We start from the raw sequence: 27047 nt of genomic DNA on the forward strand, positions 1-27047 counted from the left end.
GGCATACTTATCAATAAGATCACATGATTCCTCTTCTTCATCCGAATCCTCAAACTCGGCAGCCCCTGAGGTCGTTTTTTTGACACGTGCAAACGGTCGAAGTATGGCCTTGACGATAAGATTTAGGATATGTGCAAAGCACCGTATCCACTGCGTCTCCCCTTGGAAACGCTTCCAATTGAGTTTAGCCAACTCACCAATCATTGTCTTGTTATTTGCCGCGTTGTCAGAGACGATACCAAAGATCTAAAGAGAGGAAGAGAGCAAAGAGCAGGGTTAGAGGGAAGTGAAATCAAGCCAGAATATGAAAAGACAATTCTCACCCGATTGGTCAAGCCAAACTTCTCAACGATATACTGGACCATTCAAGCCAAGTATTCACCGGTGTGCTGCTCTTTAAGCTGAACGAAGTCGAGCGGGGATGCTTCTAATCCAACATTACCGGCACTATCTTCGGAAAGGCGGTATATCACCGTGCCAATGATGTCATAACCATTGGGAGTCTGCCATGCATCCACTCCTAAGTACAGCGCCCCCTCATGGTGCTGAATATCTCAAGCAATAGTCAATCAAAAAGGAAATCAAACAAAATGAAACATGGGCGCACCTTCAATTCCATACATAACCTTTCCTGAACCGCTAAGTATAACATGTGGACGGCCTTGGCGACCGTATTTCGACTTGGTAGATACTTGAGGATTGTCGGATGTAGAACGTTCTTGAGGCTTCTATCTTCCAAGGCCGAGAACGGCTTGGCACCCTCGGCGCACCAGATGGCACATCTTTGTGTAACCTAAAGAGAGTGAGAGTCAACAGACGATTCAGTTGAATGAAAATATGATCTTCTACTGATCAAAAAACACCCACCTCCCGTGGGTCAATGTCTCCCGTGCCGGATATGCCAACCGATGCCAGTGTCTTGTTACTTGAAGGTATTTGCTGCTTCCTCAGACATCGGCCTGCATGCGTGAGGAGATTGCTGCACGATGATTCGTATGTTGGTCGATTGATAGTCTTACAACATCTGAAAGGTGCAAGTCTTTGATTAGTTTTCATCCATTGATAGAAATAGCATGTCGTGGCTACGGGCGTTGGAGGCGACTGGTTTAAGCTCAGTTGACAGAGATGGGGTGGTTGAAGGCGGCCGAGAACCACACGAGCCCCTTTAGTGCCCTGATGGTCGTCAGCCTTAAGCCGTGCGAGCGATCAGGGTACATACTGGGGGACAAGGGGCGCTCGGAGATTGATGATGGGTTTGCGGTCGGTGATGGTTGGTCTTGCGAAATAGCAGAAAATAAACTCACGTCTTACACTTCCATGCGATCATGCGGCGTTTGAATTTATGGAGCTGATCGGAAAGTGTCGGTGTCTCATGGGAAGCATAAGCTGAACTGACTTGGTTGCATGCGAGCCTCTGTGCATGATCTACATGCAAAAGGGTTAGCTGGAGGAGCGATGAATGACTAGAATATTCTTGAAGTACTTACGAAGGCGCTGCTCGTCGGTTGAATCGGTTGCCATAGGGGTGGATGATTCTCCATTGTCACGTTCATCTTGTGACTCCACGGTGGTTCGATTGGCCTCGTGTTCTGGTGATGGTGATGGTGGAATGATCGATTGGGGGCGCTTGCGTCGGTTCATGATGTGGTGGTAGGATGATATGGTCCGGATCGGAGGATATAGTTGGGGTGGGAGGACATATAGGGGAGCAGGGGTCGGGGAACGGGGCCAAGGGGCGGGCGGGGTGCGGGGTGCGGGGCCAAGAGTACAGAGGCTGGGTCAAAGATTGTGTGTTGTGCAGCTGCGGCGCAAAGACCCTGGGATGAGCGGATAACCAACGGAATACCCGGGTATCCTCTGTTTTTTACCAGCAAACCAGACATCCGCATCCGCATCCGCATCCCCTGGCGGGTATCCGCCAGCCTTGGCAGATACCCGCCAGAGGATAGCGGATACCCGCAACGGGTTTGAAGTCAACATCTCTAGTTGACAGAGAGGCTGTACAAGCTAGAACACAGGGGCTGTGGCTAGAAAAATCTTGGATGATTGACATAAAGCAACCCAAAAATACGGTTTGTTGATTTTGAATTGTCAAACATCATCTGGAAGTTCTTGTCCAAAAAAGCCTCTGGAATTTGCACAATCAGGGGGCAGCAAGAATCATGCACTACAAACATTTTGTACTTTTCCTGGGGCCTGCATGTATAGCAGTTCAAAGACATGGTATAGCAGTTCTCATAAAGTGGTAGCAAAGATTTGATCCTGAGGGGGAATTCAGTTGGATAATTTTGGGTGTCCTGAGAACTACAGCTGTGGCATTTCATCACCCCAAAATGCATGCTCATAGCCAAAATAGCAGGCTTTCCAACCGTTTTTGCAGGTTTTCACTGTGTTACAACATCACAAAAAGTGAGAAAATATTTGATTCTGGGAGGGAATTCATTAGGAAACATCTGGGAGCCCTTGGAACTACAGCTGTGGCATTGCCTCACACCAAAATGCATGCTTGCAGCCTAAATAGTGACAACCCCCCACAATAAGTTTGAACAATGTAGGATTGGTCTCCCAGACCAATCTTATCTCAGTGGGGCCTACCAATCAATTTTTCCTTTGTTGTAATGTAGCAGTGGGCCCTGCCAATATGAGGCCCCGTTTGGCTGCCGTGCTATACATCATAAATGGTCAAATTTATGACGTGCAACCCCCAGGGGTTTCAAATGTTTGGTGGCAACGGGGGCAAACTTTGGCTTGTGTGTCATAAATTTGACCATTTATGACGTTCAACGCGGCAGCCAAACGGGGCCTAAGACCTGTCTCCCAGACCAATATTATATTGCACTGCAAGAAAAACTCTAGAAACTGCCCGCAGTTGAGATGCAAGAGCTCAAGGCAAGCTGTGCCTCATTCAAGAAGCAAGTACTGGTTGATTCCATGCACATTGTCTAATTTATGCAAGAGTGAGTCTAAGGTACAAAAAACTAAGTACAGGAGTTGATACCTGTTCAAATTCCCCTTTCATGTGCACATACCCCTTTCTTGTGCATATACCCCTTTCATGTGCACCCTTTTGTATGCATTCACCCCTTTCATAATGTGTACATAGCCCTTTATGTGCACATACCCCTTTCATGTGTGTATATCCCTTTCATGTGCATGTATCCCTTTCACAATGTGTACATACCCCTTTCATCATGTGTTCATGACCCTTTCATGTTTACATGTCCCCTTTGAGTTTTTCAGATCCCTTTTAATACCCCTTTTATCATTCAGTTTTACATACCCCTTTGATGTTTACATATCCCTTTCATGTGCAAATACCCCTTACTGCACATACCCCTTTCATGCATACATACCCCTTTCATCATGTGTACATATCCCTTTTATGTGTTAATACACCTCCTCACATACCCCTTTCATGCATACATACCCCTTTCATCATGTGTACATATCCCTTTTGTGTGTTAATACACCTCCTCACATTCCCCTTTCATGCGTACATATTTCTTTCATCTGTACATATCCCTTTCATGTGCACATACCCTGTTTATGCTATTCTGGCTGGATTCAATGGTGCATGGAGTGTTTAATAAAAGAAAATAAAAGGGTGCTCAGGGGGATGCTCATTTGCCTCAGCCTACTGCATGAGCACTACAGCATGTTCAACATTGAGATGCTGAACAAGGTACAGACTCAAGGTGCACCAGCACGGAATTTGGGTGCTTGACTCCAGCTTGAGCTGAAGCTTGATTGAAGCTTGCTGCATCTCAACTGCAAGCAGTTTCTAGAGTTTTTCTTGCAGTGTTGGCTGACCCCGGTCAACCTCACCACAGGGGGTTGTAACCAATGCAACCCCTTTTGTAGTGAATCAAGTGATAGGTCTGGTCTGTTCCAGATGAAGTTTTTCAACAACAGGTATGTGAGAGTTGAGAGTGAGTTCAGTGATTATTTGCAAATATAAGGGTTGTGGTGTGTTGAGCTAGACCCTCTAGGAATCTAGCGCTTTTCTCACCTGCTCCATACCTATTACACAGGTTTCACACAGAGAGAACCTAACCTGAGGCAGCCGTACGTGGAAGGACCCTTTCTCATCCTTCCACAAACACGTACACTCACCCCTTGGGGTATCATGTTTCTGTCCTCAGGTAAAGTTCTTGTTCTCTTTCTTTCTCCTCCTTTCTTTCTTTTCTTTCCTCTCTTTTCATCTTTCATCACACTGAAAATGCAATGAAACATGTTTCCACAAACATGTACACTCACCCCTTGGGGTATTGTGTTTCTGTCCTCAGATGTCTGTTTAGCTTATCATGGTGATGGTAAGTGTGAAAGTGGTATGTAAATAACTGGTGATTGTTGGAGAGCAGACTTGCGGAGAATGTGATACTTTCATCATAATGTGAGGAAAGAGAACTATATATGCTATGAACAATAGCTGTGACAGGTGTCACAGTCAAGTTATCAGACAGTGTCACAACAGTGAGTACTGAGCTGGAGAGAAGACAACTGGGGGGAGGAGAGAGCTCCTGTTATGGACAAATGTGAGAGATTTTAGCCTCCTGGGTTAAGGTTTCAGCTAGTCTGGACAAAGGTATGAGGCATTTGAGCTGGTGGTAGTAGCAACACCGCAACAGCTGTGCTTTGCTGACAAAAGCACCAAAATAGCAAAGTGCAGCAGCCACCCGCTTTTCCTGGTGCCCAAAAGCAATAGTGTCAGTGGCCAGGCGCTGTTTTCAGTGTCAGCGCAGCAAAAAAAATGCTATGCAGATTTTGATCCTCAGGTAGCAAAGAGTTTTTTTCCCGCTTTCACTGCAAAATAGCGCAGCAAAAGCGGTGCAGCGGCTGGAGGCACTTTTCTTTGCTTTTCGCTACAAAAGGTGTTTCTAACGCAGAGCACTGCGGCTCCTGGGCCCACTAAGGGTAGCGCAAGAAACACCCCCGTTTTGTGTGCTATGGAGTCCAAATGTTAAGTTATAGCAACCACAAGATGGACAGCAGTGAAAAGATTGACCACTTTTCAGCACTCAGCGCTTATTCCAGCAAGCTTCACCGCTTTTCAGCGCTCAGCGCTCTTGTCAGCAACATTGGCCGCTTTTCAGCGCGCAGCACAGCGGTTTTCCGCTGCAGGCCACTGAAATCTTGTCTTTTTCCCCCCTCAGGAGTCAGATCAATCAGCAAAAAGCGCAGCAGCTCACCTGCTGCTGAACTAAAAGCTTAGCAAAGCGGGTCAAAAAACACTGCGCTTCCCGCTGTGTGGTGTTGGCAGTAGGTATAAGTGATGTCATAATATGTCAGGGTACATAAATGATGTCAGAAGGCTGCAGTGGTGCTGCATGAATATGGCATAAAATGAAAGTAGGCTGAATCAAGTGTCATACAGATGCAGTAAGTGTGTAAATGAGGTCTGAGGCGCAGAGGCAGTGCAAAATGATGTCATTGTATGGAAATAAGGGAATAATTGATACTATTTAATGAAGATAGACTGATGGGGAGATCTATGTCTGTATCCAGTGATGTGTTCAAGTATAATGCTGAGATCCTTGACTTGAGGCTGATGACAGGCTGGTGAATGGGTGTGTCAAACATGTGATAGGCTTCAATGGGGTGCAAAGGGGCGTAACTTCCCATCCAGCAGGGCTTGAGTGACACCTCCAATGGTGAATAGGGGTGAAATTGGCTGTAGAGTCCATTTCTGGGGTTCATTTGGTGGGATATTGAAGCCTAGGATGAGTAATTAAATGTATTAGAAAGAAATTTTGAATTTTCCACTTCTATGTATACCACAGCACTGGTGGAATTTAGTGACCAAGTGGCTACATCTTCAAGATAACCATTTGGACCCGTTAGAGGGTAACTGGCACCCCCGGTGTAAGATTAAAAAGTGGTAATGAAACCCTTTCGCTCAATTTTGAAGGGTATGATGGACTTGCAAGCTCTGCCCTTGTGTTATCAGTCAACAAGACCCACCAAGCTCAGCTTGGCAAGTTTTATTAAGTGATAGGCCTGGTCTGTTCCAGATGAAATCTGTTTGACTGGCAAAGTGTAAGTGTGTTAATTAATCTGTTATAAGGGTTTAATTTCTTTATTAAAAGGGTTGTTATAAGGTTTTTAGGATTTGAGTGTGGATGAGTGTTGGGTGACTTGTGGGTTCTGGGTGAGGAACTGGGGAGCAGGCCACTGGGGGTGGAGAGAGCTCCTTTTATAGACAAAAGTGGAGCCCCGGAGGGCCCTGTGGGTTAGGGTTTCAGATAATCTAGACAGCAGGACAAGGGATTTTAGCTGGTGGGAGTAGATACAAATGATGTCATGAGGCGCATGAATGGTGTCAGAATATACAACAAAACATTCTAAACATGCCAGGGGTGCATACATGATGTCAGAATATACAACAGAACATTCTAAAGCATGCATAAGGTGACAGTAGACTGCATGAGCTGTCATACAGGGGTAATTAGTGCATACACAAAGTCTGAGGCTGCAGAAACAGTGTAAATGATGCCATACTATGTATATAAAGGAGTGTATGTAGTTAATATGTAATGAGTGTAGCCTGAAATGGAGATGTATTTTTGTATCCTGTGATGTGTATGAGTGTACTACTGTGAAACTTGAGCTGAGGCAGGTGACAGCTGGGTTGCTGGGGCTGGCCGTGTGATAGGTATTTGGTGGGGTCCAATGAGGTGTAACTTATAATCCAGTGAGGTTGTAATGACCATTCCAGTGGTGAATATGGGTGAAATTGGCCGTAGAATCCATTTCTGGGGTCCATTTAGTGGTATCCTGAGGCCTGGTATGAGTAATTATGTCACCTAGAAAAAACCTTTTATTTTTCCACTTTTCCGTCTACCACACCTGGCGGATAACCACTGTATAGTCACCTGGTGGGACCCAATGACAGCTGTGAAGGGAACCCTCCATGACCTGGAGCGCCACAAGACATGGCACAAGTTTTTGAAGGAAAAACACAAAACGTACCAGCAGTACACACAAAAAGTACCTCTGGTACACACCCTTGGGTGCCCTGTATGGGTACAGTTGTCTAAAAAACATTGCGGGAATTTGGCAATATTTACTAAATCTGCTAAAAGCATTGCTGTATGTCCTTTTAGTGGGTTGAAAGCTAAAAAATTAGCACAGTAATTGGCCCATGAATAGCGGATCTGGTGCACAGCCTGCTACATATTGAATAGCAGGTCTAGTGTGCAGCCGTATACATACTATGTAGTAGAGCAATAGCTGATTTTGAGGCTGTGCAACTGAAGGTCCAAGTTTACTCTAGGTGATTGAGGTATCACCCCTGTTGCAGTGCACTTGGCATCATTGCAGATCTTTTCCCAAGACTTGATTCACACCTTTCCCCTTTAATTATGATTTCCAAAGGTCATTCAACCCCACCAAACCAGGTTGAACACAACAGGCCCCCAGCAATCTTCCTGGGCTTGAACTTCCCTGGCATGCCCTGGATTTGTCCAAAATCACCCTGATTCACAAAGGACCCTTGCAGAAAAATCAGTGCCAACTTATGGAAGTGAGCCCATTGTCAATCATCCTAGAAAAACATGCAAGGACAAGAATAATTCTCACTGTCAATCTGCAGGAACCATATCATCAGGCACGGTAATTTTTGCCCAAGTAAGTATATTGCATATGGAAGGCTGGCTCAGAGAGAGAGGAGACCAGTTCTCTCCTAAGTACAACTAGAAGATCATGAGAGAAAAGAAAGACAAGAAAGGGAATGAAAGGCTTACCTGGCACAGAGAGAGAGGAGATCAGTTCTATGCTGAGCCAGGGAAGGAAGAGGAATGGGTTATGTATCTATCTGTGACAGTCTTGTGGTCTGGTGAACCCCACGGGAGGGAGGGGGTTGACACTATCCTTTTGTTGTCTTGTATGGGCCAAACATCTAACGAATCATTTTTTATCTCACTTGGTATGGGAATGTAACCACTGAAACCAATGCAGAAGTCAATTTTTTCCAATATTCCAATAAAAATAACAAAAGGCCAACAAGCCCGGGAAGAACTTCAAAGGTGGGTTTGATCATCCCAAAGGTTATTTATTTGATGGTGCTTCTGCCCAAAGTCAGGTGAGTAGTGTTATCAAAAATTGTGATACCTTTGTTATTGCACAGCAATTCCTCTACTGATTGTAGAGAGTGTAAAATGAAGATGTGTCTGGTGAGAGTCAAACTGACAACCTCAGCTATGCTGAGACACATACTAGAGTGTTGCCTTTGCCAACTAGGCTGCAGACGCTTGTGGCTGCCAGCTGGGTGGTTGGTTGTGAGTGCTTATGGGCCAGTCCAACAGTCCTCCATCCTGTGGCCATACATCATGGCAGGAGACTAACAGAAAAATCAAAACATGCGTTGCCAAATGATGGGAAGTGAGGATTGACCCCAAGAGAGAGTGTGAATGAGACCCAGGAAAGATGATCAGTGTGGGATTGAATTGGATTGTGATTACAGTAGACAGCTTGATGAAAATGGTGAAGTTCATTGCTTGCCATAAATTTCAGCTGGCTAGTAAAAGCTTTCTACCCCTTAGATAGCTGTATCAGATTTTACTGCACCATCTGCACTCAACCAAGCTCCACATCAGTGACAGTGCCACTTTCATTTCCCTTGTTATTAACACGTGATTTACTCGATCTCAGGTTTGGTTTTCTCAGAAACCCCTATGGCAGCAATGGGCCACTGCACTACACTAACGTTATTGGACAATAACTGTTAGTGTAGCCATTTTATTGACTCCCAAATTCCGTTGAGATATTAGAATCTCTCTGTTGTGTTATGCTTCTAACTCATGCACCCACAACTTAGCCTATGATACATGTGCATATAGTCTAGTTGTTTTTCCTGCTGTTTCTTCTTCCACATTGAATGATTATTATGCTTTGACTCACTGTGCTCGGACTATGTCCTTGACACTTTGTCAAGTCTCTCTAAGTACTTGTGTCACCTCTATTACCCTCAACAAATTCATGTTATTTGTTATCTCAGATACAAGTATCCATACTAACAATAACGGGAAATAACAGTAATAACAACAATAACAGGCATGTTATTGCTGTTATCCATCACTATTTCCTGGGCAAGTTCCTGTATTGTTAGCAACACAAAAAACAAGATGACAGAAAATGTTGTTATTGTTAGCTGGTTTTGGCTAAATTACACTATGCTAACAAATAATGTTAGTGTATTGGCCCACCGTTGCCTATGGAGATCCAAAACAGAAATACACACTAGATCAATCTATAGCCCCAAGAAGGGTGTCAATGAGGTGGTGAGTAAGTCTGGGAGGCTTGAGGACGATAAGGACTCTTAGGTTTTGAGGAAGCGCCGCGAAGCAGTGGGAGTGTGGGAAAAGGTCCTTGCTCTTTCGGCAATGCTTTGGCAAACAGAACGGCAGCTAGCTTTTTGTGGATGGTTTAGTCAGGGAAAAGAGTGCTGGAGTGTGTGCGGGGTAAAGTGCAGGTGTGGATCCAAACATAGGGACCAAGTTGTCACTTTATACTCTGCAGGTCTCTGTCCTCCCATTGGTTTTTTGGCCTTTGGTTAGCTTTGTTGTTTCTTAGGCTCATCATCACAAACAGAGGATGAGCCTTACTCCAGGGATCACGGCATCCCTTTGAGAGTGTATTGCTGGACATTTCCTGTAGCTAAGATCTTCTGGTTCATACAAACCTTGCTCATCTACAATTCTTGTTACTCTGGAAGATCTTGTCTTTTATGTGCTATAGTTGCAACTGTTTAGAGAGATGCATTCACAGGCTGGGGTTTGCATTCCTAGGCCCGGTGATGGTTGCAGAGCATGTTTTCCACCCATCATTCCTGATTTTTTATCGCATTTTTCTTTGTTTATAGGGATCTCTTAATAAGGTGCAGCATGTATAAGTGCACTCCTATATTGGACACCCAATACTATTGTGTCAGACAATCTTTATATCTCAGATCACTAGAGAGATGGGCACACACCTGGTGATTTGACTTTGGCCGTCAACAGCCTACCCCCGCAGAACCAGTGGCCAATCGAAAATCATCAACAAAGCAGTTGAGCAGTACTTGCTGCATTTTGTCAGCTGGTCCCTGCTGGACAGTGGCCTCCCTCCACACAGAGAGGGCCATAAGTAATAACACAGATTCCGAGTCATTTGCACAAAATTGGATAATCTTCACACTTTTCATTCTTGGCCTTCATAACCATCTGTGGGAACTTATTTTGCACGCCTGAACAGACCATGCCATGCGTCCAGCTGTATGGCCAGAGCGTGAGCAACAAAAAACATGGTGCCCAAAACTGTTGTCCCACACATCCAATCCATCTCCACCACTCAAGCCCGGATCTCACTCCACCCACACATCACACAAACACACACCTCCGCGTCGTCTCCGACGCATCCCCACACCACCACCACAAAATAAACTGAAAACGGAACGACGGGGCACCAGCGACAGACGTACGCCATCACATGAACATCTTTTTTTTTTGGGGGGGGGGGGGGTCCTAGCAACAAGAGGGCAGGGCGGGCAGGTTTTGTACACACACACACACATACGCACAAGAATCGAATTGTGGAAGTCATGGAGCGAGAGAGAGAAAAAAGGGGGCAAAGTGACTGCACAATGAAAGGGGGGGAATGGGAGAGGGACGGGGGGGGGGGGGGGGGGGGGGGGGGGGGGGGGGGGGGGGGGGGGGGGGGGGAGAAACATACATGGGAGAGCAGAGGATGGGGGGGTGGGAGGAAGCCGATTCCGGAGGCGATCAACGCGGAGACCGGCGGGGTAAGTGGGGCGGGGGCGGGGTCATTTGTTGGCACAGAACGGGCTGCGAGTCCTCGACCGCGACCGAGACAACGAACGGGGCCCCCCTCCTCCTCCTCCGACGACAGGCGGCGCGGTGCGTGGGACAGGGAAGCCGGGGCCGAGGAGCGTGCGGCGGGCGAAGGGCGCGGGGGCGCGGCGTCTGGGCCTAGCGGGCCTGTCGGAGCCCGGCGGGGAGGAGGGCGACGGGTCGACGGCGACGAGCAGGGCGTGTAAGTCGAGCGGAGACTCCTCTGGGCTGGCGGCCTCGAGACAGGCCGGGTCGTGTGGAAGGCAGTCGGGCGGCAAGAAGGTCGGGCTGGCCACGGACGCGTCCAGGGGGAACCCGTCCGCCGACGACCCCGAGGCGCCGCTCGAGGCCGTCGAGACGGAGCGGGCCGAGTCGTCGCTGGTCGTCGCTTCGCGGCGGTGGCGTCCGTCGTCGGAGGAGGACTTGTCGGGGCGCGCGAGCCAGCCGGAGCCGCCGATCTCCGAGACCACCCAGCGGCTGTTCCTGTCCACGGCGAGACAGCCCTGGAGGACCTTAGCCACGCTCATCTTGGTCTCGGCTTCGCTGGAGGCCTGGCCGGCCTGGTCGGCCGGGGAGACGACGAGGGCGGCGGGGAAGTCAAACTGGCCGTTCATGATCTTGAGTCTCAGCCGGGGCTCGAAGTCGTCCTGGAACGGGAGATGGCCTTCCAAGAGCCCGTAGAGCACACAGCCGAGGGCCCAGATGTCGAGCGAGGGGCAGGCGAGAGGGGTCTCTGAGCGGAGCTGCTCGGGAGGCGTGTAGGCCAGCGATCCGGCGGCGGTGGGAAACATGTCGAGCGACGCGAACGGGTCGTCGTCCTGTGGCCTGCTCAGATCCTCGTCGTTGTCGTCTTCCTTGACCGGCTGGGATGCGAAGATCGAGTTGTCGAGTTGCGGGGGAAGCCGGGTGCGGGTGTGATTGGAGGAGAGGCTCCAGGTCATCGAGCGGGGGTCGACGTGGCCGGCGATCCGGCCCTCGTTGATCCGTGGGAGCGCGCTGAACGTCTTGGGCAGGGAGAGGTCGCGGTTCCAGCTCGAAGAGGCTTTCCCCTTGGCGGCGGCCCGGGCGGGGTCGAGCGGCCGGCCCGGGGAGGGGTAGGTGGCCAGGCCGAAGTCGGAGATTTTGATCTGGCCCTGCTGGATGAGGATGTTTTCGAGCTTGATGTCCTTGTGGACGATGCCGGCCTCGTTGTGCAGGTATGTGAGGCCCTGGACGATTTGCCAGAAGATCGGCCGGACCAGGTCGAGGCGGAGGCCGCCGCCGCCGCCCGAAGAGGAAGAGGGGCCAGGGCCAGCAGCAGAAGAAGAAGAGGAAGAAGAAGAGCCAGACTGGCCGAGCGGTGGGGAGGATGATGAGGTGAAGGAGGGCCAGGCAAAGAGGGCGTACAGCTTGTCTTGCTCGTGCGGGTTCAGCTTGACTTGGTTGAGCAGCTGGAGCAGGTTGCCGCCTTCGCACATGGGCATGAACAGGAGGGTCTGAGTGGGCGTCTCGTGGAGCGAGAGCAGGGGGACCAGGTTGGGGTGGGGGCTCAAGCTGGACCAGACGCGGATCTCCTGCTTGAGCAGCGCATTCGCCAGATCCTCGGTCGCACTGGTCGGCAGGGGCAGGTGTGCCGAGTTGACGAGATGGCCGTTGACGGTCATGGCCACCGACGAGGAGCGGTCACGAGAGCTGATGGAGGCGTGTAGGGAGACTGGCTGGGGAGGGAAGCGAGAGTGTTGGTGGGATCTAGGGGGAGCCCTGCGGACGATCTTGACGGCGACGCGCTGCTCAGTGGCCGGATGGCGGGCCTCGCGGACGACGCTGAAGCCGCCCCGGCCGATGATCTGGCCGACCATGTACCCGGCCACCTGGTCACCCTCCTCCACAAGCTCCGAGGGCACTGTTGGAATAGGAGACATCTCAGCTCTAATCGACGGAATGGTTGCATCAGCAAAAGCGGACAGGAAATTGACAGCTGGCGAGGCATCCATGTCGGAGTAGGCGAGCGAGGAGACCGAGTCGAGCCGGTCGTCCGAGCGCAGGTAGGAGAGGCGCGAGGGCAGGGAGGAGTCTCGGAAGCCCGAGGTGACGATGGGTGCGGGGCGGTGGTGGCTGAGGGGGTAGTTGTGGCGTGTGTGGGGGATGCTCGGTGCGGGATGGTGGGGCGGGGAGGGGGAGGATGTGGCGGAGGAGGAGGGCGAGGGGGTGGAGTGGGGCTCGGAGAGGAACCGGGGAGGGGGCGATCGTCCGCGGACAAGCGATGCGGACTGGTTCATGGACATGCTCGTCGGTGGGGAGCGACAGAAGGGGAGTGACTGTGGAGGGGGGGGGGGAGAGAGTGCAATGGTTAGCATGGGCTGCTGGTGTTTGAGCAATTGCTGAGGAGGAGGATTTTTCTGTGAGGTTGACCGTTTGATACGCGACCGTTCCCCCCCCCAGGCCTACTTTGGGTGACGCTGCAAACCGAAAAGAAAAAGTGGAGTGAAGGGGGGGGGGGGGGGGAAATAGGCCAGCTGAGGCTTGTCTGGTGTGGCTGCTTGGGCGGTGTGTGTGTGTGTGTGTGTGTGGAGAGAGTGAGTGGGATGCTTACGCTGCATGGGGAGATGGGCGACTCGACTGGGCTGATCATCCGCGGGGTGCTTGGGTTGGTGGCTGCAGTTGTTTTGAGCCAGAGGAGGTTGGTGCTGTTGCTTGGGGGCGAGAAGAGTCCGCGGGGGTCGAATATCTCGAATGTGTCGAGGTCGTCTGCGGGTGGGGTTGTGGCTGGGCTGAGGCTGGGGTGCTGGCTGTCGAGTGCTGCCAGTGGGAGGCTCATGGTGGTGGGTGGTGGTGGTGGTCGTTGGTGGCTGGAGAGGGGTGGGGAGGGAAGAGGAAGAAGAAGAAGAAGGGAAGTGCTGGAGGATCCAGGGGGGCTACCGCCGCGGCTCCCCGGGGCCTAGCAACCGACCGGCACTCCGCCGAAACTGCCCACAATCCAATTCCACACAGAACAATCCACAGGGGGAGGATCACTATGAGAGCTTGCTTGGGGGGAGTTCTTGCTAGACTCTTGTTGTGAAACCCCCCAATGCCCTTGAGTCAATCCCAGTGCAAAGCTCATGAATGAGTGCTGTGCTGCCACCACAACAGCTACACTACTGGAGCTATTTACACATCAACTGGAAGAAAAACCTGGCAAAAAATTCAAGTCACTTGCCTGCAAATCTCTGTCCTTGATCATTCTTCCCCATATTGTGCATTCAAGATATAAACTTGGCAAAAGTTCCACCTAAGTACAATGGCTGGCCTTGACTTGACTGTAACTGGGGCCCTTGCAGTATAGTAAAGCTGTTTTTATAATCTCCAGTACACTACTACCACTAGTAAATTAAGGAACTCTTCCTCATTGGATGATATATTCAGTAACCAGGGGTAAAACTGGGTGTATAAGCCCTACTTATAAGAATAAGACGGGGTAAAACTAGGTGCAGATGCCTTATTGTGGTTTATATAATCATCCATTGGCAAGCTGGCCCCAGCAAAGAAAAATAAAGTATACCATACCAGCACAAGAAAAATAAAAAATCCTGGGGCTATCAAATCAGGGGGGCTCACAATAGAGTTTCAAAAAGCACTTTAGAGCCCCTTTATGAACAATTTTATGAAATTTTGGTTAATTAGCTATCCACATTTGGGTGTCCCTTAATCAGCCGGACGATTCCCTTCTTCCACCCCTGACTCTCATGCCATGTACTCGGGTCAGATTGGGCCGCGCGGCCCCCACCCCAATCTGTTGTTCCTTGAATCCCCATCCGAGCATCCCACTTCGACCCGTGTCCAACAGTTGTCGCAAGACCATCATCCACCGAGTTTGCAGTACACCTACACTTCTCCACTCGCTGGCCCAATCAACTGGGGTGCAAACCCTGCTGCACGTCACAACCCTCCACAAAATCCAAACTTCCTTCCCAGTGGTCCTATGTTATCGCCAAGCCTCCCTCCCCCTGTGCACTTTAGTCCGACTTCTCAACCTTCCAAACCGGCCCCAAAAAAGCGGGCACCCCGGAAAAAAGCCGCGACACCTTCTCGTCCCAATGGGGATGCTCCATCTGATCCGAGTCCGCCTACTCCTGCTGTGCCACCCCCCCACAACCACCAGCTCCCTCCAAAGAAACATCGCCTAACGCCCAGCGGGCACCGACAACACCCTCTATTTTCCAGCTTCCACAACCCGAGACCCCGCCTGCCCCTCGTCGTGTCTCATTCCTTGATGACCCAGATTCGTCAGATGCAGCCCCTCCAGCGCCCAGGAAACGCGCCCCCCCAGAAGTCATGGAACAAATCCAAAACGACTCGCTAGACGAGCTGTGTGCCCGAGCTGCCAGATATGCCGAGTATCTTCGTTTGACTGCTGATGATAAGCTTGCCCTTGAGGAGGCGTACCGTCAGTATCAGAGGTCCGTCCACCTCATCATAATTGAGAGGATGCTACATGCGCAACCTGCCTTGAATTATCTCGGCAATGAGGTTTGAATCCGCGGACCCACCAATTTCAACAATTTTTGTAAATATGACGAGGAAGCAAGCCCCATTTACCACGACAGTAAGCTCTATCACCTGTATTTCTGGCCAACTATTATGTACTAACGTTCTCCCTCCTCAGAATCAATTCCATTTCAGGATCGAATGGTCTCTTGTGGCGAGCTCTGGCGTCTCCTGGATTTTGATACACAGGATCAATGGCGAGATCAAGACTTTCTCGATACTATAACCCCCCCGGACTCTGTTGCACCAGCCTCCGAGGACTTGCCCGACGCCGTTGCCCAATGGAAAAAGCGAGAGCGGTTCAAACTCAAAATGTGGATCCGAAAGGTCAAACGGGATGTGAGTTACATCCCAGTACCCTTTCTTCCCATGTTATTCGCTGAAGTTCCTATTTGTTACTTGCAGCTCAAAAACTTGAGCGTGTCCCATCAGGTTGAGGGCTTCTTTGCCATTGCATCGCGTGACCCTCACAATCCCGAACTCATCACCGGAGGTAGCTTCATTGGTGAAGAGTTCCTCGACGTCCTCGAAGGGGGCACCAACACTTGCCAACTGTTCTACAACTTCGTCAACGGCCAGCAAGCAGTCAAGGCAATCACTGGTGCTTATCCCAAACCAAGTAACAAGCGCAAACGCCGCTCTGGGAAAGATCCCAAAGACGGAGATTGTCCACATGACTTAGGTATGTCAATTTCAGCTTTGTATGGTCGGTATTGTTGTGCTTATTTGATTTTTCATTGTCATAGGTAGCAAGCTTGCAAACGCTGCTGAGGTTCGAGCAAAACTCAAGGAGGCCTTGTGTAAGCTATACCCCCTATCAGGCAATTCCACATTCTGACTAACAATTTGGCCTACAGGCGAAGCCACTGGTGGAGTTTGGACCAAAGGATGGCCCGGTACGAAAACTGAGCAAAAGCTGCGTGACCTCGACGTTACTCTGCAGGTCCTGCCGAACAGCAAGGGTGTTGTACCAGCGGACTTTTGTGCTCGTCCTTCAGACATGCGGATTGCGCGGACTCGCCGCATTCTGACGGCCTTTGCAAACGGGTGGGTCCGACTGATTGGTCCACCTGCCGAGGCCTCAGACGATCGGATTCGTTCTCTTGGGCACGAGCCCGACTCTGAAGACCCGGACGAAGCCCCCCGTATAACTGTTTGGCTTAACAGTACCCGAATCACAAGTGAGCATCACTCCAGAAACGGTGTGAAAAGAGTTGGCCCCAAACGACCTGTTCGCTCCAAGGCAGGTAAGGCTAGTTGCTCAAAACGTCCTCGCAAGACTAAGAGCCGTATCTTCGAATCAGAAGACGATACATCATCCTCGGAATCGGATGATGGAGTCGCTCCCAAGCGCCGCATGCTGACGAGGCATGATCATGCCCTCATCAACTCGACTGGTATCTTCCGGGAGGAAAGATCAGTGACTCCTACCACTCCCTGATCCGCTTGAAAACTCGTCTCCGACTGCTCTCAGTCAACGGTTTTACCTCCTGTTGTCCAATTACCTTGAAATTGCTATGACCTATTTGATACTCGAACCGACCGCGCCTTTCCGCTTGCAACTTGCAACTTTGAAGTCATTTATCTCTGGTTTATCATGTCTGTTGTCTCGCTGTGAATGTCTCATTTCTCTCATCTCGTGCTCTCTTGTTATCCTGCCTCCCTGAGATCCTGTCTCAAACTTTGACCGACTTACAAATTCTTATCGCTTGTGGTTGCTTGTGGTTGTGTCGCACCTAGCTTGTTTGCCACTGGCTCGTTGTGTCATGAATATTTTTTCCAAATAATTTTCTCAAACTTGTCTTGTCGCGTCATGAACTTGGGGGCTTGTGCCTCTTCTTGTTTATCTCCATCTATCAGGTCCTATCGGGTGCTTCTCAACAAGATACAATGCAAACACTAGCCAAGTAGCACAACTGCTTCATTGCTGGCAACTAACAAAAATCACGTCATTTATGAACAAGTTGCAGAAGACGAGCATTCTATGAGTGATCCGACTGGATGCTAGCAAATCATGAGTGACCCAACAAAAAACAGGTAAATTATGAGTGATAAGAAAAATGATATGTTTAGATATTCTAATGTCCTCCAGCGGCGGCTTGAAGTAAGCTAATGAGGAGAGAAGAGGAAAAATTTCGTAAAGTGGTGGTTTAGAAGTAGTCAGGGGTTGGATATGGGGATAATAAGAGACCTGAAGTGTCGGAGAGATCAAGTGGTAAGTTGTGTCTAGCTGTAAGACCAGAGGATGGCGTTCGGGAGGGTGTAGAGTTCTGAGGGTGTAGGCATGGCGGGGAGAGAAGGTCATGTTGATTCCGCCCGGGGGCATATGACTGTGGGGCCGATGTGATGCGGACGGGGGGGATGTGATATAAGCCGGTGGTCGTGATGTAGCAGTACTATCATCAGTTGACTGTAGTAAAGACCGGTGTATCACCGGTCCGGCTACAAAAGGGGACTTCACACAAATTTGCCAAGTCCGAGACCCAGGTCTTTTGGGTCTTCTGGGTTTCCCAGGGACTTTATTTTGCCTGCAAAAAAGGCGGTATGCAGTGACCTAGGCGGGGTTCTCAGGTATTGCATACTATGGGGTATGTAGGTGCCCACAGGTGAACTTGTGTCATGGAAGGCACATAAACAAAGTGAAAGAATAGTTTTATAAACACTTCATGAAGCTTGCACCTTGACATGAAGCTCATACGTAATAGTTGGGTTGATCCTGTTATGGCCTGGTGTATACCTCTCTGGGGGAGAGTTGACGCCCGCTACGATCGTGTAGTCGGGTGGTACCTTTTCTTCCTTCCCCGGGGTTTTTACAGGTTATGAGCCCAGCGTTACCTCTGTCGCGTGTTCAATTCCCATTGCCTGCATCTTGCACATGTCACATCTCCCCAGCTTGTAACCCTCACATAACATGACATAACTGTGTTAGCTACTCCTAGTCTTACATACAAGCATATTATTGATTATTGGTTTAGGAGTGTGGTTGCCTTAAAATAGTTCCACGGTTCATGGGTGCCAAAAGTCCCATTTTAAGATAAATCATAGTATAGTCTTTAAAAAATAGCATTAGTATAGTAGCCAGTATGCGTGAAAGTTGACAGTTAACAAGTCTGTCGGGGAGTAACACTTAGATTTGTATGTAGTTTCACACCAGTCCATTTGGTGTCCAATCCAATATCACCTCTGTTATCAGTGATATTGGCTTGCGGGGGAGTGTTATGGCCTGGTGTATACCTCTCTGGGGGAGAGTTGACGCCCGCTACAATCGTGTAGTCGGGTGGTACCTTTTCTTCCTCCCCCGGGGTTTTTACAGATCCGGGGCTGCACTGGCAATATCTTTCTGTCTGAATCAAGCCTCGTGTCAGTGAGCTTTTCTTTCTACAAACCTGCGTCCGACTATCTAGATCTTCGCATTCCCCAATACATACTATCATGACTTCCATACTCAAACCACCTTTCAATTTTTCCCCCTCATATTGGCCTTTCATACTGGTCATGATTTACTATTTAAGCACAATTACGGCCATGAATCTGATCCAAGTTTTACCTGCAAATTCGTGTCAGGAAGGACACCGACAGCGAGAAATTTCAGCCACAGATGTGTTTGCCGAGCTGTGTCCCGATCTTGGTAGGTTGACTCCGACCGAACAGCAGGAGGCTTGGGATATTTCCCAATCTTTCGCTTCTCAGCTTGGCACAGGAATTATGGAAGACGAGCAACCAGGTCCAAAGAGGCCCCGATACGCTCAAGAACAAACCGATCAAAACTTCGCAACGGCTCCTTTAGTTCGCTCAGATGATGGTAACAGTCCAATTCTTTCCGCGCTTCCTGCTTAACATTCGAAGTTTAAACGCTGAAACAACCCAATGGCAGCCATAGCTGCTCATAGACCAAATCCACAACCGGCCTATCATGGAACCAATCAGTATGACTATTATGAAAATCCAACTCATATGTCCACTTATCTTGAAAATCTCTGGATACCCAACCAAATTTTTCCTGGCGACCGTTACGGTCTCGCAAGTCCAAAGCGTCCTACTTCAGGTGAGCCTACAAAGTTACGTAAACTGTCTGGGGAAACGAAGAATCACGTTTGAACAGAAAGTGAGCTAATTTTATTTGACCGCCACTTCAACAGCAGATCCGTCTAGCAGCAATTGGGCGAACATTCAGCTATTAACTCCCCCAGATGAACATTCCTCAACGGTTAGGACTGGTACTAATTCGTACCTCAGTCAAGCTGATAGTTTAACTTCTCCAACTGAATTCCTACCTATTATCACTCGGCCAGATGTCACAGACCCTAGTTTGAATGTTTACAGCTCAACTTTTGGTCAAATGCTCATGAAATCGGTGGATGTTAGCATGGTTGACAAGACTGTTGCGGAAGAAAAAATACCACCCACAGCAGATGTCAAAATGACAATAATTCATCATTATCCAACAACTATTAGGGCATTCACATTGATTCAAATTGTGAACGCAGTCACCAAGGAAGTTCAAAATCACTCAGACCTTGTGTCACTATACAAACAGTTGTCAAAATGGATGGATTATCACTATCTTCAGATTTCAATACATCTCCAAATACCTGAATCAGTTTTTGAAATTCTGAGAGATGGCATGTTCAAGTGGTCACTTGAAAAAATCTTTCATCCCACATATGGTTTCCCCCTTGCAGGTGCTGTAGACTTGGACCCTAAAGATTTCAAACTTGGAAAGATTCAACACCAATTTTTGCATTACTTCTCTGAGAGAAAAATTACAAAAACCACAGACCAGTTTGGAGCTGAACTGGTAAAAAAATATTTTCAAAGCATTGGTAGAAGTATTGCAGGGAGTGAGTTCTGTTAACCTTTATGATTATCAAAGAGGTCAGAAGCATTGAACTGACATTCAAATGATTCATTTTTTCCAAAACTCTCAAATTCTCATGTAAACTGTCATAGTTAATTTTGCAGACATATTGAAGTATAGTCTCATAAAGGAAACAAGGCTAGAACCTCTATCACCACAGATCACAGCGGATTCAAGTTTTAAGCAAAAATTGCAATTTCTATCAGATTTACCTTCTCAAACAAACTACTTGAACATGGCTTACAAAAGTTGGACTCAAGAAACATCCAAACTGCTGCAAAAATGTCTTAACACTTTCATACAATCATGTCCAGAAGCAGCACTTCATATTCAGAAAGATTATACAATAAGGTATCATGCAAGATTACCAATAGCACTAATACCCTGCAAACAACACCCAGAATTTTATTATATTAGGCCCATAAAGCAAAAAAGCAAATCAATCATGAATTTTGAACAATTCAGCGAATATTCTCGACACCTAATCAACAATTTACATATTCTTCACCGACGCCTTAGTTCCTATTTTGACCTAGGAGAAGCAGAGCATGCAAAAAGACTTGAAAATATTGTAGAAAAGTCTACAAATGCAATTTTCCAGCCTAACGGAATGTTTCCTTTGATAGGTCACGTCAAAGGCCCAATTCCATCTACCATCTGGGAAGATGACCCAATGAACACAGCAAATTTATTCAATCCATTACAATTATACCTGATGGAATATTATTTCAAGGCAGAGAGAAAGGTTTTTTCAAACATGGAGTTGTCAACTAAGACAGTTGAGCTATTTATTTATTTTGCCTACCAGCAGAATTACCCCCAGGAATTTGCCAGATTTATCCCTTCACTTAGATAAAAATTGTTGTTGGAAATTAGATTTTCCCATTAATTTTAGCACCTTGATTCCACCATTCATTTGTCCTTTGGTCATCCTGAAATTTGTAAAGATTGGGTTTCTGAATCTGGATGTGATATCTCAACAACACAATTAATACTGCAACTCCTCAGCATCCCAATTGCCAATAATCAGCCCAATGCTTTTCACATCTGCCAGGCGCTTCTCTCCATTCTTCTTCTTCCCTGTTCTATTACATGCATTTCACTGGCTTCTTTTATTTTTTCATAACTATTTGTGCCAGTATCTCTGAATCTGATGGCTTATGATCAGCTTCTAGAGAAACCGCAAGCAAGAATAAAATAAACTGAAATGTTACAGATGGGTATATCTTTTGATAATGGGTTCTTAGTTTTGGAACAAACAATGTTTTAACGTTTCGGAGAAGGAGTGATAACACTTGGATCCGAAGCTGTCTGTGCAGCACCGGTGTTGTAATTTGAAAGTGGAAAACAGTTGAAAGTTGAAACTGATGATATAAACGAAACAAACATGATGGGGGGTTGACATATGGAATTATGAAATGTTGTCATATACTGATATGTGCATAACACAATACGCGTTGAAGCCATCTTACCGATTCATTTCCCACTCGAAGTCACTATACTCAAATATAAGATTAATGCACCTTCAGGTAACCAAACCGCCTTTAAGTTTCGTGAGTCCATGCCACCCTACCAGGTCTTTCTTGCTCGAGGACTAGTTATCGTTTGGCTGGGAAGAACGAGAAGCGACCACGTGATCAATGATGCCAAAAGCTTGGGCACTTATACCGTCCATGAACTTATCTCTCTCTAGAGCTTGTTCTGATGATTTAACAACATGTAAGCATCGAAAAAGCACATCGGGGCCACCCACAATCAAAAGTAAGCGAAAGAAGCCAAAAACCCTTAGTTAGGTTAAATTTCTGGCCAGGTTGATGCATTTAAAAATGAAAATCTTATCTACAAACCAAATCGATTGCATCGGTCCATATGACTTTCTCCCTCTCGCCCACAATGCTTAGCATAGATCTCGATTAATCGCTTCTTCAAGCGTAAGATTTCGTTGGCTCGAATGGCCATATCTGATGCTTGCCCACTTGATCCTCCGGATGGTTCTGATTACGATGCCGGTGTGCGCGATAGTTTTGTTTATATCCAGCGTCAAAAGGTTAACGATAAGCGCTTGTTTCATGTTTTGCAGATCTGTCAAGTAAGCTACTGTCCCCAGGCTTACGGTGGATCATGATAGTTGAGTTCGGCAAGGCTTTGCGAAAACCTTTTGCACCAGCTCCTAAAAGGATTGAACCCATCGAGCAAGCCTGTCCGATGCAGATTGTGTGTACTGATGATCTGATATATTGCATCTATATTTGCAAAGAAAATGAAAGAGTAATAGCTCAGAGCAAAATCTGCCGAGGATGAGTGTTGTATTTCATGGTACTCACAGTATCATAAATTGCTAAGCCAGCTGTTACGCTACCCCCAGGTGAATTTCTGCGACAACTTGATAAGATCAGCCAACCGAACTGGATTTCCACTTTGTTTCGGGGAGAAGTTGGATTTTCTGACTGACATATACAGCTTGCGTAAGCGTATTCCGATTTGATTTATTTCGTCGTGTGATGCAAAATTATGACATTTTTTCAGTAATTCATCAGGAACCCTGGTTGAAGATGGTTGATTATCTACATTTCCAAAATATTCACCTCGATGGGATCTGGACTTTCAGCCTCCAAATAAAGCAACTGAGCTACTATCAAATTGGCATCAGCGTCATTGATCTATGCCAGTTTTGAATCACCCCGGTGGTATATTGATCAAGTCGAGTATTTAAAAAGGGATGTGATACTACTTTAGCATAAATCGACCACTTGCGTGTTGTTAGAGCCAGCTAATCTCAAAAAAAAAGTGTCATTAATGGGGTGGACTTACCTCTCCACCAACAAATATGACCCGTTCCCTCAGAAGCCTAGAAAAGATATCAAAGGCGCGCTCTCCTCCGCGTCCTTCACGCTCGATGACCATGGGTACCAAGCCGGATCCTCTGAGCTGATTAAAATTAGAGAGCATCCTTCTGGATTGAGGTGCTAAGCTTGAGGGTCGTCGGGTATTATATGGGCTACCATGACATCGTATTATTGAACTTTTCATAAATCCATTCAGGTGGTTACTCATCCGAACCGACGCCATCGTGAGTAGTATACGTGATCTCAGGTCAAAACTGTGAGCCAGAAGAGAATTACGAGTTAGTTAATAAATGAAACCTTTACAAGCTAAGGACCATAGAAAAGATCATAACTTACGCCACCGATAGCAAAAGTGTGATCGTGTGGTGGTAGGTGGTGGTGGTGCATCGGTATGACCAGGGGCAGGGCTGAACGGGTAATCCTCGAGTCTTGTAGTGAGTTCCCGCGGCGACTGAATTGGGCTCGGGGAACTCCCCGCGGTCGGGGCAAAAAATTTCGAATCAAGGTAACAGACCCAGACCACACACCTCTACAAGATTCGACCGGAAATAAACTGAGGATGTCCGATCAAAACGAAAAGGGCTCTCCATCTGATGACAAGGCATTGAACGTACCCGGTCCAGCCTCAGGTACCGGCGGAACTCCATCTGATTTCCTCAAACAAGTCGTGGGTCATCAAGTAACAGTTAGGCTGAATAGTGGAGTCGATTATCAAGGTAAAGCCTTGAGACCTGTTTTCTGTTTTCTGTCAATGTAAGACACCCGACTGACCATTCCAGTTTCCTTCGTGTTCCCTCTTTCAGGTATTTTGTCTTGTTTGGATGGCTACATGAACATCGCTCTTGAAAATACCGAGGAGTATGTCAATGGGATCAAGCGGAACAGTTATGGGGATGCCTTTCTGAGGGGGAACAATGGTTTGATATTTAAACCACCTTCAGCTGTTTTTCAAGACATTGGCCATCTTGCTAACCATTCCCCTCCCGTATTTTCCTCAGTTTTGTACATCAGTCGAGTCGCACCTGAGCGTAACTCATAATCCGACCTCGAAGCCCATGCGCAGCCCGCGCGAGAGACCTCCTTAAAGGCTAGTTTGCGGTTGATTTATTGAAACGCCGGAAACGCCGAATTTGGCCGCGAGTGTTTCCCCACGTCCCCGCAAGTTCGATATGACCCGCACCTCCCCTCACCCATCCTCAAAGACCCTTATGCAAATACAAGAGTCTTGTGAAATATAAGGGTCTTATGCCTTTCAGTAAGTAACAACCCAATGGAAGTCTTTCATTTCTTGAGTGAAAATTCACCGGGGGCTGGCATCAAGTCTGTAGGCCAAGACATGCCACATTTGACCACCTCCGTTGCTCAAATCAGCGCGCTCAGAACGCCCGTGGTCATCTCATTGGGGCCCCTCAGCTCCAAGAGTTTATTCACGGTCACCTTTTGGTTTTGGGAGGAGAGGAATTCAGATCGGAGAGGCATTCGGAGGCGAAGAACACACGTTCAACCAGCCCGATTGGCCTCGATCGATGCCAGAAGCAGGCAAGCAATATTGGTGATTGTCCGGAAAAGATGATGGCGTGAGGAAGGATTGAGAAATGACGGAGTAATGAGGAATATAACCATGAGTGTGGTCAATTATCCGGATCTCTCATGCGAGAAATGCAGATTAGTCATAAGTCCCTCTGGCAAAGCCTCAGGCAAGAGAGGGACTGTCTCATTGATTGCAGCCTTGCAAAGTCAACGGGTTGGAAATACTTTGGATATTTCTATTTTTCATCAATTATAAATGGAAAGCCTAGAAAAACAGTAGCATATATGTTTCTAAATAGCATCAAAAAGTTGTGCATGTATCACGAGTGAGGATTTTCAGAGGTAGTGTATTGGATTCACATGGATTTAATATGTAGCAGTCAGAGAGCAAAAATCTTGTAGACTCAAACACATTGCAAGCAAGTACTTAGCTTTCAAAGCAGAAAATACAAGCAACAAGCAGGAAAACAGGATATTAATCAATCAGTGTTGTGAACAAGGCCTAAATAAGGACCTCAAGCAATGGGTCTAAGGGCACAAATGGCTCCAAGCTTGATTGAGAGCCCCGAGCACGCTTGGATGGATGTTGGCTGGATTGGGAGTTGCTATCATTATCCTCCCCCTCTTTGTTGGCAGAATTGGCAGCCTGCGGGGGCGTGCGGGTGGATTTCTTTGTGATGTCACATTTTCTAGAGTGCTTGCGTTTGCCTAAGGCCGGACCAGTGCGTGGGGCGAACTTAAATAAGTCCCTCTCTTGCCTGAGGCTTTGCCGGAGGGACTTACTGTGTTTTGCAGAATGCTTGCTTCATTCTCCAAAATTTCTGGTTTCATTGACTGGGGGCAATCACATAACTTTTATATCTTTTCCGCATGATGCACCTGACAGATGTCAGATGAGGCCCAAGGCCAAATCCACCCCCCGGAGCCAACATCCTCCAGTAGATTGTCTTGGAGATGGGTTAGAGACAAATTGAGTTCATATTCAGAACCGGAGCGCCTTCTTCACCCTACCCTCCACTGCCCATGGCCATCGGCCGCTGCCCTCTGCCCATATGGAGGGGGCAGGGAGGGGCCAACCAAGCACTGGGTTGTTACAGAAGGATATCCCAGGCAGGAGTCAATCTGAAGGTTGGGTTTAAAGTTAGGTGTGGATCTTTGTCTGCATGTGCTTAAAAAACCTTGAATGCAAGGTTGGCCTAAGGTTTGGTGTCAAGTTTAATTTAAAGTAAGTGCATAGCAAAACCAGAAAATTTGAGAAAAATCCAACCATTCTGCAAAACACAGTAGGGGGGTTCACAATAGGATAAAAATAAAACTTTAGAGTCAATTTTAAGGCCTTCACCAACAACTTTTTAGAAATATGGCTGGATGTACAGGATAAGGTGTCCCCTGGCAATCACAGGGTGTTTGTCATTTTTTAAAAAATTGTCTGTAAAGGCCTTAAAATTGGCTCTAAAGTTTTATTTTTATCGTATTGTGAACCCACCTAGTATGAATTCAGGAATTCTTGCGTGAGAGAACCAGATATTTCAGCCCTAATTTTGTTACATCCCCCGTATCTCATGTAATTCTCAACCATCATTCACAAGACCATCCTTTTATGCATTGCATGCTTTTTCTCATATTTTACACATTTTTCAGATTCTCTATTTCTTCACTCAAAGTTTTTAAACATTTGATTGAGAAAATAATCCAAGTTTATTAAATCCAAACAAAACTGAGAGCCTCAAAAAAAATCAAGGGTTCCCCTTATACATACATCAAATCACAAAACAAAATACAAGGGTTTCTCCTATACAAAAAGCTAAACAAAATAAAAAATATTTCACACAAAACACAAAACCACAGCCTTAGAAAACTCAACCTAGCCCTCCAACATCAGCAAAATTGCTGTGTCTACAGGCACACCCCCAGCCCGCGTCAAGCGCACGGGTCAAAAGGGATGGACGTGAAGGCCCCCGGCCCGCAGCAAAGGCTGTGACCAGTGGGGGGCCCACTCTTCACCTCTCAAACTGTGCAAGCGCAACATTGGAGAGGTCAGGGGACAATGGTAGCTGGAACTACAGCATCCCAGGTTGCCCTAGTGGAAGGACCAAAGATACTCTACCCTCTTTATACTACAAGCCACAACCCTACACATAACTAAACCTGGAGATGCTCTTATTTTGACACTTCATAGATGATTAGTTTTCCTGTTTGCTTCATTCCTCAGCCCCATCATTCAGACCTTTGCTCACCACCAGTCTTCTGAAATTTCATGAAAGGGTCCACACAAATTGAGTGGGGGGCCAGGGGCTTCCCAGGGGAGCTGGAGTGGGGGGGGGGGGGTTACACCCTGCAGCGGCGTAGTTTTAAGGCCTTTATGATTTTTTTTTTAAAAAATGAAGAACTTGCTCTGATTCTCAGGGCCACCCAGTCCTGTATATCTTGGCAGATTTTTAAAAATTTGTTGATAAAGGCCTTAAAATTGACTCTGAAGTT

At 47.5% G+C, this 27047-nt stretch overlaps 5 protein-coding genes across 5 annotated transcripts; 3 read left to right on the forward strand and 2 right to left on the reverse strand.

Annotated features, from left to right (window-relative positions):
• Positions 1-10757: 10757 nt before the first annotated feature.
• PtA15_1A163 (uncharacterized protein) lies at positions 10758-13623 on the reverse strand (the record flags this gene model as incomplete). Its single annotated transcript, XM_053165161.1, has 4 exons — positions 10758-10829; positions 10970-12034; positions 12245-13123; positions 13399-13623. The coding sequence occupies 4 exons, from the start codon at positions 13621-13623 to the stop codon at positions 10758-10760; spliced, it is 2241 nt and encodes a 746-aa protein (XP_053016380.1).
• Positions 13624-15473: 1850 nt separating this feature from the next.
• PtA15_1A164 (uncharacterized protein) lies at positions 15474-16773 on the forward strand (the record flags this gene model as incomplete). Its single annotated transcript, XM_053165162.1, has 4 exons — positions 15474-15671; positions 15738-16014; positions 16079-16132; positions 16190-16773. The coding sequence occupies 4 exons, from the start codon at positions 15474-15476 to the stop codon at positions 16771-16773; spliced, it is 1113 nt and encodes a 370-aa protein (XP_053016381.1).
• Positions 16774-18857: 2084 nt separating this feature from the next.
• On the forward strand, positions 18858-19928 carry PtA15_1A165 (uncharacterized protein; the record flags this gene model as incomplete). Its single annotated transcript, XM_053165163.1, has 4 exons — positions 18858-19134; positions 19207-19377; positions 19472-19692; positions 19788-19928. The coding sequence occupies 4 exons, from the start codon at positions 18858-18860 to the stop codon at positions 19926-19928; spliced, it is 810 nt and encodes a 269-aa protein (XP_053016382.1).
• A 1856-nt stretch (positions 19929-21784) lies between these two features.
• On the reverse strand, positions 21785-23259 carry PtA15_1A166 (uncharacterized protein; the record flags this gene model as incomplete). The annotated part of the gene is made up of 7 exons (XM_053165164.1): positions 21785-21891; positions 22038-22184; positions 22304-22433; positions 22515-22563; positions 22643-22650; positions 22776-22850; positions 23002-23259. The coding sequence occupies 7 exons, from the start codon at positions 23257-23259 to the stop codon at positions 21785-21787; spliced, it is 774 nt and encodes a 257-aa protein (XP_053016383.1).
• A 336-nt stretch (positions 23260-23595) lies between these two features.
• PtA15_1A167 (uncharacterized protein) lies at positions 23596-24075 on the forward strand (the record flags this gene model as incomplete). The annotated part of the gene is made up of 3 exons (XM_053165165.1): positions 23596-23752; positions 23840-23953; positions 24035-24075. 3 exons carry the CDS (start codon positions 23596-23598, stop codon positions 24073-24075), a joined length of 312 nt encoding a protein of 103 aa, XP_053016384.1.
• Positions 24076-27047: the final 2972 nt, after the last annotated feature.

The sequence above is a fragment of the Puccinia triticina genome, chromosome 1A (assembly GCF_026914185.1).
Source record: "Puccinia triticina chromosome 1A, complete sequence".
Lineage (NCBI taxonomy): Eukaryota > Fungi > Basidiomycota > Pucciniomycetes > Pucciniales > Pucciniaceae > Puccinia > Puccinia triticina.